This window comes from Cladophialophora immunda (genome assembly GCF_000835495.1).
Source record: "Cladophialophora immunda strain CBS 83496 unplaced genomic scaffold supercont1.7, whole genome shotgun sequence".
Classification (NCBI taxonomy): Eukaryota; Fungi; Ascomycota; class Eurotiomycetes; order Chaetothyriales; family Herpotrichiellaceae; genus Cladophialophora; species Cladophialophora immunda.
Window position 1 is genome coordinate 1,249,155 of NW_015622547.1, and position 13,103 is coordinate 1,262,257.

A 13,103-nucleotide genomic window follows, 5' to 3' on the forward strand; every position below is an offset into this window, starting at 1 on the left:
CTTATAGCATTCACAAAACGTGCTGAGAGGGATCTGGTGCTCCTACTGATGACCTCGAGACCCTCAGGGTGGCCCATTGATCTCTATATACGGAAATGTTGATCCTGCTGCAGGGCTTGTCAGGTCCATATAAGCTGATTGATAGGTGTCCGCGAGCCCAGTTCTGGCTTAGGTGAACGAGATTCGCTTTGACACTTGGGCTGGCCGCTTAATGCATGTCAGCAATGAAGGTGTGGGTGAAACTTTCTCTGTTGCATGGCATTGTACAATCGAGAAGACTGCGAGTGTCGCTGTACAAGGTACAGGTCTCCCAATGGCATACACATCTGGGCATCACTACCTTCTCTGCATCATGCCACGGGTTGCCACCCTTGGCGAGCCCATTCTGAAGACGGGGACGACACTCGAATGTTTTGTAACGTTATACTCTTGCAAACCCCTGTTCCTTGATGAGTCTGCATTGACCATCGCTCTGCAAACACTTTCTCTTAGAGAGAGTTGACGTGCTGTTGGAATCTCCACTGACGGCCGGGACGGGTGCTTCTAGTGCCTCCTTGTTTCCGATAGCCCACTTCCCGCAGAATATTGCTCAAGGGATCAGACACTGGAGGCGTAACTACTCGTCTGTCGGCATGGCCTCAAGTGCGCGAGTCTTGTTGTGCGCGTCGACTGTTGACAGCACACCACTAAAGCACCCAGATAGTCCTAGGTGACGCACGAGTGAGGGGTGCTGGGGGCGAGGCTGGAGACGTACTTGGACAAGGAGGAAAGGCGGATGATCCACAGAGGTACCAATTTTGGCATATGCTAAATAACCATGACTTACGGAACCCAGTCTACTTTCAGGACTAGGCTTCGCCGACTTGTTCCGTCCTCTAACCTGCCTGTGCAGTGCTGGAGAAAGCCTGGACCCTTGGCTTTCATGCGGCGGGTGCCGTTGCCAGAGATAGTGCGTTGTGGCAACTGTATCTCAACCCTCGGAATGGGCCAAACCTTTGACATGGCTTGAGAAAATATCTCTCAGGCAACCAAAAGTCGACATTGAGGAGCCCCAAGATGTGATTGTGTGGAGGAGTCCACTGCAGCTGATGTGGACTCTCGTGCGTTGGGGGGACTGGAGACAGAGAGGACTTGATCCATCTGCAAGTGATCGATGCACGTCCGTTGATTCTTTCGTCACGACTGTTGTGGGCCTCGCATGGGAAAACTGGAGACAGGAGCACTCATCCACGTCGATCTATCAAGAATGGCTTCTTCCTGTCGTTCGAGTCTCCTGGTGAGCTGTCATATCTGTGTGTCAAACACCGAGGGCAGGTGGCTTGAGACTGGAACAGTGGAGAACCTCGCAGTCGGCAATTCTCATGGCAAAAAGCCTCATAATTACCAGCAGACTCGATACGAGACTGCAGCGTCTCGCCAGGGGGGCGCGAATATCACCTTTGGGAGGACCACTTCGTGTCAGAGACACGGACCACAACATGGTCCCTCGTGTGAAAATAATCCCAAGGCTTAACCGAAAGGGAATGAGTTTGATGAAATGGGAGAAGAGGGGGTCAGATAAAGCTGCGTAACACCGGGGTAATGTTGATAACACTGGAGACATGGCGCAACAGCTTCGAATCATCTCAAGTGGCTGGATCCCTGTCGTCTTCATGGGGACGCTGCATCTCGAACACGCCCCTTGCAACTTGCACGTGAAAATCAGTCGAGATATGCAGATCAACGAGTCAATGGGCGAAGTCAGATATCGTGGGATTTTCATTTTCTGGCAGTGAGTCAGCAAAGGCTGGAGGCCCAAACATGTGACATTCAACAGGCTTGTCCATCCGAAGATTTACCGCATACGGTTTGGCTTGGCAATCATCCTCCCGCTGCACCACCACGACCAGTGACGCCCAAAGGGTCCAGCAGACTGCGAGTGTGACCGTGCAGTGTTGTATCCGAGTTGATGAGTGGCCGAGACATTTTGCGACAAGCCACATGCAACACCACTGTCGGCGGAATCTATCATTAACCACAGGTGTGACTTGAGTACCTTAATCGTGGTTTTCAGCCTAAAACCCTGATGTCGGCGGAGGTCGCGACAGAGCCAGCCTCCGGTGCTGGGACTGCTGAGGGACCTTCTGCCAGAAAGGTTGTCTATTGCGGAGGTGGGCACCCATTGCATCCCGGATAGACCCAATGGATCGAGAATTGAATGCTGATGCCTAACCTGGAACTCGTACAGTTTGCACCCTTCCACCCGAAGTACGGCCTACATCTCCCAAGACACAAGTTCAAATGATGCGAACTGGCGGACAGCTAACTCAAGTTTGGACTCATTTAGTACTGCGAATTCGGCGGGACGGTCAAAAAGTGTGAAGAATGGCTCCAGAAGAACCACCCTGACATGCACCAGAAGTTATACTCGGAAGGTTTGCGCACCCGTCGCCTCTATGTGTGTCGGAGGAGTCTAACAACAACTCTACTACAGAGGCCTTGAACGCTAATCTATCAGCTCTCTCCGTCGACGCTCAGAAAAGAGCAGAGAAAGATGCTGCCAAAAAGACTGCCAAAGCTGCCGCGGCCGAACAGCGCGAGGCGGAACGGAAAGCCGAAGCCGTCGTCCTGATAAAGCGTGTCGAACGAAACAAGCGGAAGTACGTCACTGTGGTTTCGGGCTTGGAGGAGCATGGACTGGATTTGAAAAAGGTAGCCAAAGAGCTGGGCAAAAAATTCGCGACAGGAAGTAGTGTCACCAAGACGGCTGCGGGAGGGGAAGAGATCACTGTGCAAGGTGATGTGAGTGATGATCTGTACGACTGGTTGCTGGAGAAATATCCTGAGATACCAGAGGATAATTTGGATATGAAGGATGATACAAAGAAGAAAGCTTGAGAAGCAAGGATTGGACAACTATGTCTGAGGCTATGTGGTCGAAGGGCCGTGCTTTACAAGCCGGTAACATGTGCTGAAATTCAGGGAGAAAGATTCTGACATGCACAAAGACAATGACCTGGATGTGAAAGTCGAGATGAAGGGAACGATATTCAGATGAAATTGTTCACTGAGACTCAGGCAATATCCAGCTTCTTGAGTATTTGTTTCGACTTTTCCTCGGAACAAAGGACACTTGAAAACTCATCGTGGTCACCCAAAACCAACTGGTCCGGCATGCTTCACTTAGAACGTCGATAGCAACTTATCTCTGCCGCCGCTGAAAGCTGGGCTTCTCATAGCAACGTCTCCTCAATTCCCTCCCCCTTCGACAGTGCGGCGTGTTTCAAGATCACAAATCCCGTGGGTGTTGAACGGTCAAACATGTCTAGTCGCGAGCGTCCATCTTCAGACAGTTCATCTGACTGGGTTTCATGCAGCAGCAGCTCCTCTCCCAGTGTGAGCGACGAGGTCCGTTCCAGTGTTGGATTGCTGGCGACATTGAAAAAGAACCTCTGGTTGACGTCATGGTCACGCTGCCGCAGTCGAGCGCTGCTGGTGCCCCCAGACGGTGCTGTGTCTGGGCATGTCCATTCTATTATATCAGCTGAAGCCGAGCCTAACGGGCTTGCCCCTAGCGGGGAACCACCGATGCCTAGCCCTCAATCGCCAAACAAAATGTCCCTGAGTAGCCACTCCAGCAGTGCGTCCCGGGCTCGCTCACTATTCGCTCTCCATTTCAGTCGACACCGTCAACAACGCGAAGCCCCCTTGTCATTGGCACCAGACAGTCCGCGCACCCCCCAGCATGGCGACGACGGCGAGGTATCCAAAATCCATGTCTTGCCTTCTGACACGTTGACCTTGGCTCCTCGACTGCCTTCGAACGCTCATGTCTGGTCCGAGCTGACCAGAATGGATCTCAATAACCCGACTCTGAGCCCTAACCTCGCAGACCTGCTCACCGGTCTGTCGAGTCCGGAAGATGCAAGCCGCAAAATGGCAGCTTTCAAGCTGCAGTCGCTCATCAACGACCCTTCCTTTGCGGAACATTTCGTGCTTGCGGGCGGCCTGCCTCGACTGCGCGCACTCGTCCTCGAAAGCAGTGGAAATACCCTCGCGTACAGTCTGGCCAGCTTTGCTAGGCTATTAGAGGTGGACCAAGGATGGGAGGCCGTCAATGATCAGGTTGTCCAGAAGGCAAGGCTTCTCTCGTCCAGGCCATCACAAGGAACGAACACCGCTGACTGACTGCGCTTTCTACGTCCAGGTGGTGGAACTGGTTGTCTGCCAACCTTTAGTGAATATTCTCCGAGGCGCAATGGCGATACTTGTCTCTATTGTTTCCCGACCGTATCATGCCGATCGATCCTCCCAAATCAACACCAATAACAACGCCGGCGGATTCCAAGCACTGAAACCGGCCCTTGCGGTTTACCCGCAATTCCTCGAGATGCTCGTGACAAGGTTGTCTTCCGCAGACCATGCTCTGTGCGCAAACGCCCTACAACTGATCAATTCGCTCATGCGCGACGCGATCACAAACGACAATGAAACCGAATGGCCCAAATTTATCAAACGAATACAAGATCTTGGAGTCATCAAGGCAGTATATGTGTTAATGCAGAGTTCTGCGCTACAAGATTTGGCGCATCCCTTGCTTGAATTCCAAGCATTGACCAAAATATTGCTGAGGAGGTGGAGAGACGTACCGGTGGACCTCGTTAAGCCCGAACACAGGCGGACCATCAAAGCAGTCCATCTCTCCAGCAATCCAGAGAAGCAACCTGAATACGAAGTTCGGAACGGAGAATCCAAGCCAAAGCACAATCCCCTTAAATGGAGGCGACTCGGGTTCACCAGCGAGAACCCGGAGCCAGATTTTGCGGACATGGGGTTTCTGGGAATGATGGATCTTTCTGACTACGTCCGCAAATACCAAGATGAATTCCAGAACATTCTGCTGGAACAAGCAGTACTGCCAGAACAGCAAAGGTGCCCATTGGCCCGGGCAAGTCTGACGTTGACGGCCATTCTATTTGAGCATTTCGAAGTAGACAAAATGGACCTGGAGGATTCCAAAAGCTACCTCGCACTGGAGAGTCGGACCAATTTTGACAAGGTCTTCAAACCGCTGTTGCTGCACTGGAGCCGGTTGCACGTTGCTGGTTTACATGCGTTCTTCAGATTGTGGAAGGCAACGGGTGCCGAGGTGGACGACTTTCCCAAGATTGTCGAACTGGTCCGGATTTTGGTGGAGAGTGTTGTTGGTGGCGCAGATCGCACCAAAGGGATTGAAGAAATTGAGAAAGAGATGGCTGCTTTTGAGTACGGTAAACTTCGTGAGCTGCAGATGGAGCTCCTGGAGCTGACATACGAAGACGTCTGGGGTCAACACCTTCGTGGAGTCAAGGAAGAGTTGCAAGGCGAAGCTCTGCAATTCGTCAAGGAGCAGAGGATTCGGTGCCTTTTGGCTGGAGCATGGTTTCCTAATGGAACATATACGGATCAAGAGGGCGGAGGCCCTGTAACGGAGGATAGTCTGGTCCAAAATGCGGCGCATGGCTATCGTTTCGTCAGGCTCTCGGAGAACCGCAAATACTTACATTGGGGCGACTTTGACGAAAAGGAGGAGCAGTCGCCTTCCACCGCAAGTCTCCGGGACAAGATCGATCTGTCCATCGTGTCGTCTGTGGTTTCCAATGTCACAGCCAATGACAGGTCGTCGATCGGCTCGGACTCGACGCTGAAAGAACTGCTACATGACCGGTTTACCACAAACAAGATCACGATCCATGGCTACCTGCCCAAATCCCGAGGCAGCCGAGAAGGGCATTCGAGGACTTCCTCAAAGACGTCCTCAGCCCGGAATGGGTCCAAAGAATCAGTTCTTCTGACCTTCCACCCGAACAGCCACAACCTTGCTTCAGAATGGCTCGATGGACTTTTGATGCTCCTTGACCAACAACCCATCACCGCCGAAACCAATGGTCTCATCCACATGATCAGCGATTACGGGTTGAAGGTTCGGCTCCTAAACGTACGATTCAATGACGAGGAGGGGATTGTGGAGGGAATGGACGGAATGGATGGTCCTGAGATACCAAGCCGAGAAGGTCTGGATGATGACTACTATTATGAGATATGATGCCGGAGGATTTCAAGGCAAGCAACGAAGCAGGCGACCAGGGAGGACTGCCTTCCTCAGAACCGTCCTTTGGATACATCAGGATCACAGTGCTGGATGTTATCTCGGAGCAAGCAGCAAGGCCACGTTTGGGAGTCTGATGGCACCCAGAACCAAAGGAGATTGAACGAAGTTTTTGGCGATTCCCGTGGTTGAGATACCCTGATATCATACTTGGGGCAGATGCGTGGTCGGCTGGCGTCCAATTCGAGTCCATTGAGATATCACAAGGTCGCATCGCGTGGCCACGCTCAACTGCAAGGTGTCATCTGGAGGTGCCCTGTCTGAAGAAACTTGTTCAGACTGCGCGGTGTTTCGGTGCCACCGAAGACAAGCCCTTCCTGCCATTGAGATTCGCAGGACACAGGTGTACCGCTGTTCTATCGATAAGACATGCGAGCATTTGCCTTCATCACCTTCTACACATCTTTTCGAACAAATCTCGGCGTAAGTGGTCTGAGAGGAAGGAAAAAGGACCTTTTCCCTCTCTCTTGCACGTGCTGATTCTGGGGCTACGATTGGTGATCTGAGCAATGGGGAGCGGAAATGGCAAATACACGGAGAGGAAGACTTCGCGGTGCATTTGCCTTTCCCGCCGAGGCTGCCACCCCAGCGGAGGTTCCCAGGCACTGGATCTAGCCTGTTTCAGGGGCCTTTAACCAAGACCTTGACTGTCTTTGGCGGTTCTTGGGGCTCACTGCAGGCGCCCTAGGCCATACCAAGCCTAAAACCAAAGCCCACCCGGCCAGTGGCACCCCGCCATTGCCCCGCGCCAGGCGAGATGACCGAATCAGCGCAATCACCTGCGCCCTCTTGGTGCCTCGGCCGGGCTTGGAGGCGGGAGTCTTTCACTGGCGCCACCACCAGATCGACCTCACGCCCGCCTCCAAACCACCTGGCGCAGTCTTTCGTCATGGCTGCGCAACTCGTTGCTGTCGTCAGCCTTAGCGACTCGGATTGGTTGTAGCAGGGCACATCGACCGCAGCGTTACAACAAAACTCGCCCGTCGTGTGCCTGCTGTGCTTGTCGCGTGTCTTTCAATGGTCGAGGCAGGCATGCCCATCCGATAAGGTCTGGCTGATCGTTCCGCTGGCTGTCCCCTCCGCTCCATCCAGCACCCACCCAGCTCGAGCTAAACGATCTAGCTTTGATGTCAACTCGGCGACGTCTAGGGATCGTTCCCTCGTGCGAATCGAGGCAATGGGTTTCCAATCGTCTGTGAGGGATATGGAGCAAGGACCCACGTCCACTCCCGAGCCCATAGGTTTTTCTTCGACTTGATAAAGCTGCTGCTGTCCCTGCATCCCTACCTTGGTCCTTCCTCCCTCGTCACTCTGACCTGTTCCCTGTGCGACGTAAGAGAATAAAAAGGAACTGTCCGTCAGGAAACGAGGAGACGGGCTAGCTAGCTTGATCCTCGAGTTGCAAGCCTTTCGATAGGTGCAACCATCTGCGACGTTGCTATACACGACATTGCTGCCTTACACGCATCTCCGTCTACAGACTAAGAGATAGCCGTCATGTCTACGGATTATCCGACAAAAGAGGTGGTGGAAACCCAAGCCGACTCGAAAGATGTCCACCATCACCACCATTCTCTCAGCGAGAGAGTGCGCCACAGCATCTCTGTGCAATTCCTCGATGAGAACACGGTTGAAGGCCAAATCTTCTCCATGAACGATATCGATCCTGCTCTCGACAAGAAAATGCGCCTCCTGAACAATGTTGGTCCCCCCCCAAAGAATGCACAACGTCTTGGAGTTGCGAGTGGAGAGAAAGCGCCCTGGACGTGACGGTTGCTGACCAAACTTGCATAGGCCATCGACGAAATCGGCTGGACCCCCATGCATATGAAGCTTTTCTTCCTCAATGGCTTTGGCTACGCAGCCGACTCCTTGATTTTGCTGCTGCAATCAGTCACTGCCGGTCAAGCCGCACTCGAATTCAACCCTTCTTTTAGCAATGGTCTTACCGTGGCTGCATACTGTGGCATGTTGATCGGAGCCTTGTTTTGGGGATTGAGTAGGTTCTTCCGATATCCTCCCGGCAGCGCCACTTTACTGACCGGTTTGAAGGTGCCGATGTTATTGGTCGTCGATTTGCTTTCAATGTCTCCCTGTTCAGCTGTTCAGTCTTTGCAATAGTAGCGGGTGCTTCCCCGAACTGGTATGCCCTAGGTGCCTTCACGGCGTTGGCAGCATTCGGTTCCGGAGGCAACTTGATTCTTGACACCACGGTGTTCCTGGAATACCTCCCTGGCAACATGCAATGGCTTCTGACTCTCATGGCTTGCTGGTGGGGCCTCGCACCGGTGGTCGCAGCGGCCTTTGCATGGCCATTTCTCTCAATTTCCAAGTACAATTGCACCAGCCACGCGACTTGCACGTATGACAACAACATGGTATGTTTGCCTACCGCAATGCGACAACTGACGCGTGCTAAAAACTTGGCAACAGGGTTGGCGATATGTATGGTACTCAAACGGAGCGTTAATCTTGGTTCTCAGTATCCTTCGTGTGACAGTCATCCGACTCAAAGAGACGCCGAAATACCTGCTGGCGAAGGGGCAAGACCAGGAAGTTGTCAACACTTTCCAGTCGATTGCTGCCAAATACAACAGGCCTTGCTCGCTCACTATTGAGCAGCTCGACGCGTGTGGCCCTATCAAATCTACATATGGCAAATCACGCTATGGATTCTCGGAGTTCCTGGCTCACCTGCGAGGCCTCTTCGCGACGAAGAAACTCGGAGTCTCTACTTGCTTGATTTGGCTGTCGTGGACTTTGATCGGTAAGTGCGCGAGGGCGGCGTGCCAAAGTGTGCTAAAAGCTTGAGGCTAACAACAAACTCACCAGGACTCGCATATCCGCTGTTCTACGTCTTTCTGCCCCAGTTCCTCGAGAGTCGTGGCGCCCAGACAGGGCAAAGCGGCGCCTACTACACCTGGCGAAACTACATGATTACGAATACGGTTGGCATTTTTGGGCCGGTCCTTGCAGGGTTCATGTGCAACTGGAAGTTCTTGGGACGAAGATATACCATGGTGATCGGCGCTTTGATCTCCATGGCCTTCTTCTTTGCGTACACCGCCGTGCGCACCCCGGCTCAGAATATCGGCTTCACATGTGCCATTTACTTCTTTGTCAACGTGTACTATGGGACTCTCTACGCATATACTCCTGAGGTAAGTGCTGGAGGGTCCAGGCCGAAAGATCTGATGGGGAGACTAACGATACGTTTAGAGTTTGCCTTCTGCCCATCGAGCTACAGGAAATGGTATCGCAGTCGGCTGCAATCGGGTCATGGGTCTCGTCAGTGCATTTGTGGCGGCCTACTCCAACACCGCCACAAGTGCTCCGATCTACATCTGCGCCTCCCTCTACATCGCCATGGTAAGTGGATGGCGGTTGACGAAACTTCAAGTCGAACGATGCACTAACCAGTGTTACAGGCGCTCGTGGCCGTTGTCATGCCTTTCGAGCCTTATGGAAAGAGATCAATGTAGAAAGCAGCATGTGAGACCCGCCTTGGAGACATGGTCCACCGATATACATGATTTATGATACCCTCCCCTTGAAACGCCCGTATCAAATATATTGCTGCCCTTTTTCCCAGCGGAAGGACTTGTCCGCAAGGACTCGGGTGCAAATGCCACGAGATATCGCGTGGGAATTTGCCGCCCTCAGAGCCACTTTTATCTTCTGTCTGGCCACCTTGTGGACTGGTCGACTGATCGACTTGATCCGGGGTGGTCCATACCTTCCTGAAGCGGTTTAAGGAACCCATGAAGATCCCACTTGGCAGCAGCAGCGCCATTGACGTCGCTTCAAACTATCAATGTTGATCGTCGTCCTCCTTCCTATCTCTATGCATCCACGCGCAGCTCCATGCATGCTTCGCGCCGTAGCTGTTCCCATTTGCCCCCCGCTTGCGACCCTTTCCTGGATCTCGACCTTCTGATTGATCCAATCCCTCCTCGCGACATCAAGCAATGCCAGGTGCGCTCCGGGAATAGCTTATCCAACCCCGGCTTTTGCTTCATCTCTGATGCAACGTCTCGAGAATCCCCCTCCCGTCTCCCTATCAATGGTATCGCGACCTCATAGTCGGGATTGTCTCGGTGGAAATCCCGACGAAGATAAACTCTTCCCTTCTGTCATTGATTCTAAAAGGTCAGTGGTTTTTCTGTTTTGTTTGATGGTCTGGTCTATCGAGACTCTGTTGTCCGTCTGTGCTTTCTCCCTGTGCCGGCTACCCGACGGAGCAAGTGCTTCGTTGTAACAGATTCGGTACTCCTCCTTGTTCTTTTGTCGGTGTAACATTGTTTCTCCGACCTCCTCAACTGGATCCTTTCGTCATCGTCCAGACAGGGGTACGCGACGTACGTCCGCGGCAACCATGGGCGACATCGAAGAGAACGAGAAGTCGGTCGCCGTCCTCAATCTTCCTGGTGGACGCTCCGTCTCGCCCGTGAACATTGAGGAACGACGGGCTTCGGTGTCTTCTGCCGCCGCGGCGAAGAAAATCCTCGAGCATAGCAACGATGCCGACGAGGCGATGAAGGCTTTCGCCTCGGGCGAAGTTGTCGAGATTGACGAGGCCACCAACAAGCGCCTGCTGCGCATAATTGACTGGCATCTTATGCCCCTGCTCTGCGTCATCTATGGGTTGAATTACCTTGATAAGACGACCTTGTCGTATGCCAGCATCATGGGCATCAAGACGGATATCAACCTCGTGGGCGATGACTACCAGTGGCTCTCCAGCATGTTCTACTTTGGCTATCTGGCTTGGGAGTATCCCACAAATCGACTGTTGCAGAGACTGCCGCTCGCCAAGTATTCTGCCTTTTGTGTCGTGGCCTGGGGGACGGTTCTGGCCTTGTTCGCGACAGTCTCCAACTTCGGCGGTGCCGTTGCTATTCGATGTACGTGTCGTGCTTTCTCCCACCATCTCACTCCCTCCCGGTGTCCAAGCATCCGTCTAACGACAATATAGTCTTCCTGGGTGTTATGGAATCTGCCGTCACTCCGGGGTTCGCTCTGTTCACTTCTCAATGGTACACAAAGCGCGAGCAAGGTACCCGTACGGGCTTCTGGTTTTCATTCAACGGCTTTGGTCAGATCTTTGGTGGTCTGGTTGCGTATGGCATTGCTGTCGGCGCTCGCAAGAGCGGGACGGCCATTGCGCCCTGGAAAATCGTCTTCCTGGTCAACGGCTGCCTGACTGCTGTGCTGGGAATCGTGTTTTTCTTCGTCATGCCGGACAACCAGCTCAATGCGCGGTGGCTGAAGCCTCGCGATCGAGTGTTGGCCGTCGAAAGAGTGAGAATCAACCAGCAGGGTATCGGCAACAAGCACTTCAAGTGGTATCAGTTGAAGGAAGCCCTGCTGGACCCATTGACCTGGGCGTTCACTTTCTACGCTCTGACGGCGGATATCCCTAACGGCGGCATCAGCAACTTCTTTTCGCAACTGGTGGGTGTTTCTTGTGCGACTCTTGCATCCCCTGTCAGCCATGTTGTCGATGCAACCCTTTGTTCGCACTTTCTTCTAATCGCACGTCTTTAGATCGTTTCCTTCGGCTATACGCCCGAGCAATCTCTCCTGTACGGCACGCCCGGCGGCGCTGTTGAGGTCGTCTCCCTCATGTTCTGCGGCTGGCTGGGCGATCGTCTAGGCCAGCGACTCCTGGTCTCCATGGGTGGTTTGTTGGTTGCCCTGCTCGGCATGATTCTTATCGTTGCCTTGCCCCTGAGCAACAACTCGGGCCGGCTAGCGGGTTACTACCTGACCCAAGCATCTCCCACCCCCTTCGTGGCTCTTCTCTCCCTGATCTCCACCAATGTCGCCGGATATACCAAAAAGACCACTGTCGCGGCGTTGTACCTCATTGGGTACTGTGTCGGGAATATCATCGGCCCGCAAACGTTCAGACCAAAAGATGCCCCGAGGTACAGGCCGGCGGAGATTACAATCATCGTTTGCTGGGGGGCGTGTCTCATTGATCTCGCGTTCATCTGGTGGTATTGCAGGAGGATGAACAAGAAGAAGGAGCAGCAACGGGCCGAGCCAGGATATGTCAAGCTAGAAAATCAGGAGTAAGTGCGATCCAACTTTCCTTGCACGTCTTTGCAATCCGTTCCAGGACGCGTGGGAAGGGGCGTTGAGGAGACAAGGGAGGCGGGGATAGAGGTTGACAGAGAAGAGCGGCGGCGAGGGCGTCGTCGTCTTCCCCTCTTCCGTGGATGTCTGGACTCAACTCGTCTCCCTTTTGTCTCTTCCTTCACTGCCTCCCCGTTGAGACCAGCGGCCTCGGAGTGTATCATGACTGACATGCATATCTGTTGTGCAGGTGGCTTGATCTTACCGACAAGGAGAACCCCGAATTCAGCTACAGCCTCTAGGTCAGCCGATGGGTGCAATCAACGACCACTTTCTTGTGTTCGTGGAACCTTCACAATGGTGGGATGAGAATTGCTGGCAATTGCAGTGCTGGAAATTGCAGATTGCTTTGAGGTTGCTTGTGCCCCGGGACATGTGGCCCTGGGGCTCTTTTGGATCTGGTGTGCAAGAAGGAAGATAGGCGTGGGTGGAAGCATAGCGCGAGTATGACAATCCAACAAATCCTTGAAGAATGGGGTGGTGAAGCTGTGCGGGTCATCCGTTGATTCCAGCATACAGACGGGCAAAGCGTGATCGAGCACCAGCTACCGTCATCCTTCCTACCAAGTCCACGATATATCAATAATCTGTCCCCTAAGTCGAGATAGAGAGCCCGTGTCTCTCGCTCTCCTCTCCTCTCCTCTCCTCTCCGCCTCCCTTCAAGGCCTGCCATGCTCCCTTTTGCCCCTTAGCCTCGTGCAGCCAAAGGAGGGTAGGGTAACAGGGGAGAAGGGATGTCCTCATATGCTCCTCTTACCGTGCCTCGACGCTCTGTAAGAAACTCTTTCGAAGCCCCCTTTGTATGGGCTCTTCCTCGTTCCCGCTGGTTCCCGTT

The 13,103-nt window shown here is 53.3% G+C and overlaps 5 protein-coding genes across 7 annotated transcripts; all 5 read left to right on the plus strand.

Annotated features, from left to right (window-relative positions):
• Positions 1-962: 962 nt before the first annotated feature.
• On the plus strand, positions 963-3,298 carry PV07_11220 (translation machinery-associated protein 22). Of its 3 annotated transcripts, XM_016398636.1 has the most exons (4): positions 963-2,150; positions 2,228-2,247; positions 2,327-2,414; positions 2,474-3,298. In XM_016398636.1, exons 1-4 carry the CDS (start codon positions 2,066-2,068, stop codon positions 2,875-2,877), a joined length of 597 nt encoding a protein of 198 aa, XP_016243198.1. In that variant the 5' UTR covers positions 963-2,065; the 3' UTR covers positions 2,878-3,298. The 3 variants fall into 3 exon arrangements, with proteins under 3 accessions (XP_016243198.1, XP_016243200.1, XP_016243199.1); XM_016398638.1 differs by having other exon boundaries at positions 963-2,247; XM_016398637.1 differs by having other exon boundaries at positions 2,228-2,414.
• Positions 3,299-3,594: 296 nt separating this feature from the next.
• Positions 3,595-4,167, plus strand: PV07_11221 (uncharacterized protein; the record flags this gene model as incomplete). Its single annotated transcript, XM_016398639.1, has 1 exon — positions 3,595-4,167. The coding sequence occupies one exon, from the start codon at positions 3,595-3,597 to the stop codon at positions 4,165-4,167; it is 573 nt and encodes a 190-aa protein (XP_016243201.1).
• A 70-nt stretch (positions 4,168-4,237) lies between these two features.
• On the plus strand, positions 4,238-6,064 carry PV07_11222 (uncharacterized protein; the record flags this gene model as incomplete). The annotated part of the gene is made up of 1 exon (XM_016398640.1): positions 4,238-6,064. The coding sequence occupies one exon, from the start codon at positions 4,238-4,240 to the stop codon at positions 6,062-6,064; it is 1,827 nt and encodes a 608-aa protein (XP_016243202.1).
• A 1,560-nt stretch (positions 6,065-7,624) lies between these two features.
• PV07_11223 (uncharacterized protein) lies at positions 7,625-9,609 on the plus strand (the record flags this gene model as incomplete). The annotated part of the gene is made up of 7 exons (XM_016398641.1): positions 7,625-7,828; positions 7,922-8,126; positions 8,180-8,505; positions 8,561-8,894; positions 8,960-9,288; positions 9,347-9,496; positions 9,556-9,609. 7 exons carry the CDS (start codon positions 7,625-7,627, stop codon positions 9,607-9,609), a joined length of 1,602 nt encoding a protein of 533 aa, XP_016243203.1.
• Positions 9,610-10,098: 489 nt separating this feature from the next.
• PV07_11224 (uncharacterized protein) lies at positions 10,099-12,841 on the plus strand. Its single transcript, XM_016398642.1, has 4 exons — positions 10,099-11,031; positions 11,103-11,581; positions 11,675-12,204; positions 12,459-12,841. Exons 1-4 carry the CDS (start codon positions 10,503-10,505, stop codon positions 12,508-12,510), a joined length of 1,590 nt encoding a protein of 529 aa, XP_016243204.1. The 5' UTR covers positions 10,099-10,502; the 3' UTR covers positions 12,511-12,841.
• The last annotated feature ends 262 nt before the right edge of the window (positions 12,842-13,103 follow it).

What these genes read in the sequence shown, in the direction of transcription:
- PV07_11220 (XM_016398636.1), top strand. Translation starts at nt 2,066, where the DNA reads ATGTCGGCGGAGGTCGCGACAGAGCCAGCCTCCGGTGCTGGGACTGCT. An exon ending in AAAGGTTGTCTATTGCGGAG is followed by an intron (nt 2,151 to 2,227) that starts GTGGGCACCCAT and finishes GAACTCGTACAG; the next exon opens with TTTGCACCCTTCCACCCGAA. An exon ending in TTTGCACCCTTCCACCCGAA is followed by an intron (nt 2,248 to 2,326) that starts GTACGGCCTACA and finishes GGACTCATTTAG; the next exon opens with TACTGCGAATTCGGCGGGAC.
- PV07_11224 (XM_016398642.1), top strand. Translation starts at nt 10,503, where the DNA reads ATGGGCGACATCGAAGAGAACGAGAAGTCGGTCGCCGTCCTCAATCTT. An exon ending in GCAACTTCTTTTCGCAACTG is followed by an intron (nt 11,582 to 11,674) that starts GTGGGTGTTTCT and finishes GCACGTCTTTAG; the next exon opens with ATCGTTTCCTTCGGCTATAC. An exon ending in GTCAAGCTAGAAAATCAGGA is followed by an intron (nt 12,205 to 12,458) that starts GTAAGTGCGATC and finishes TCTGTTGTGCAG; the next exon opens with GTGGCTTGATCTTACCGACA.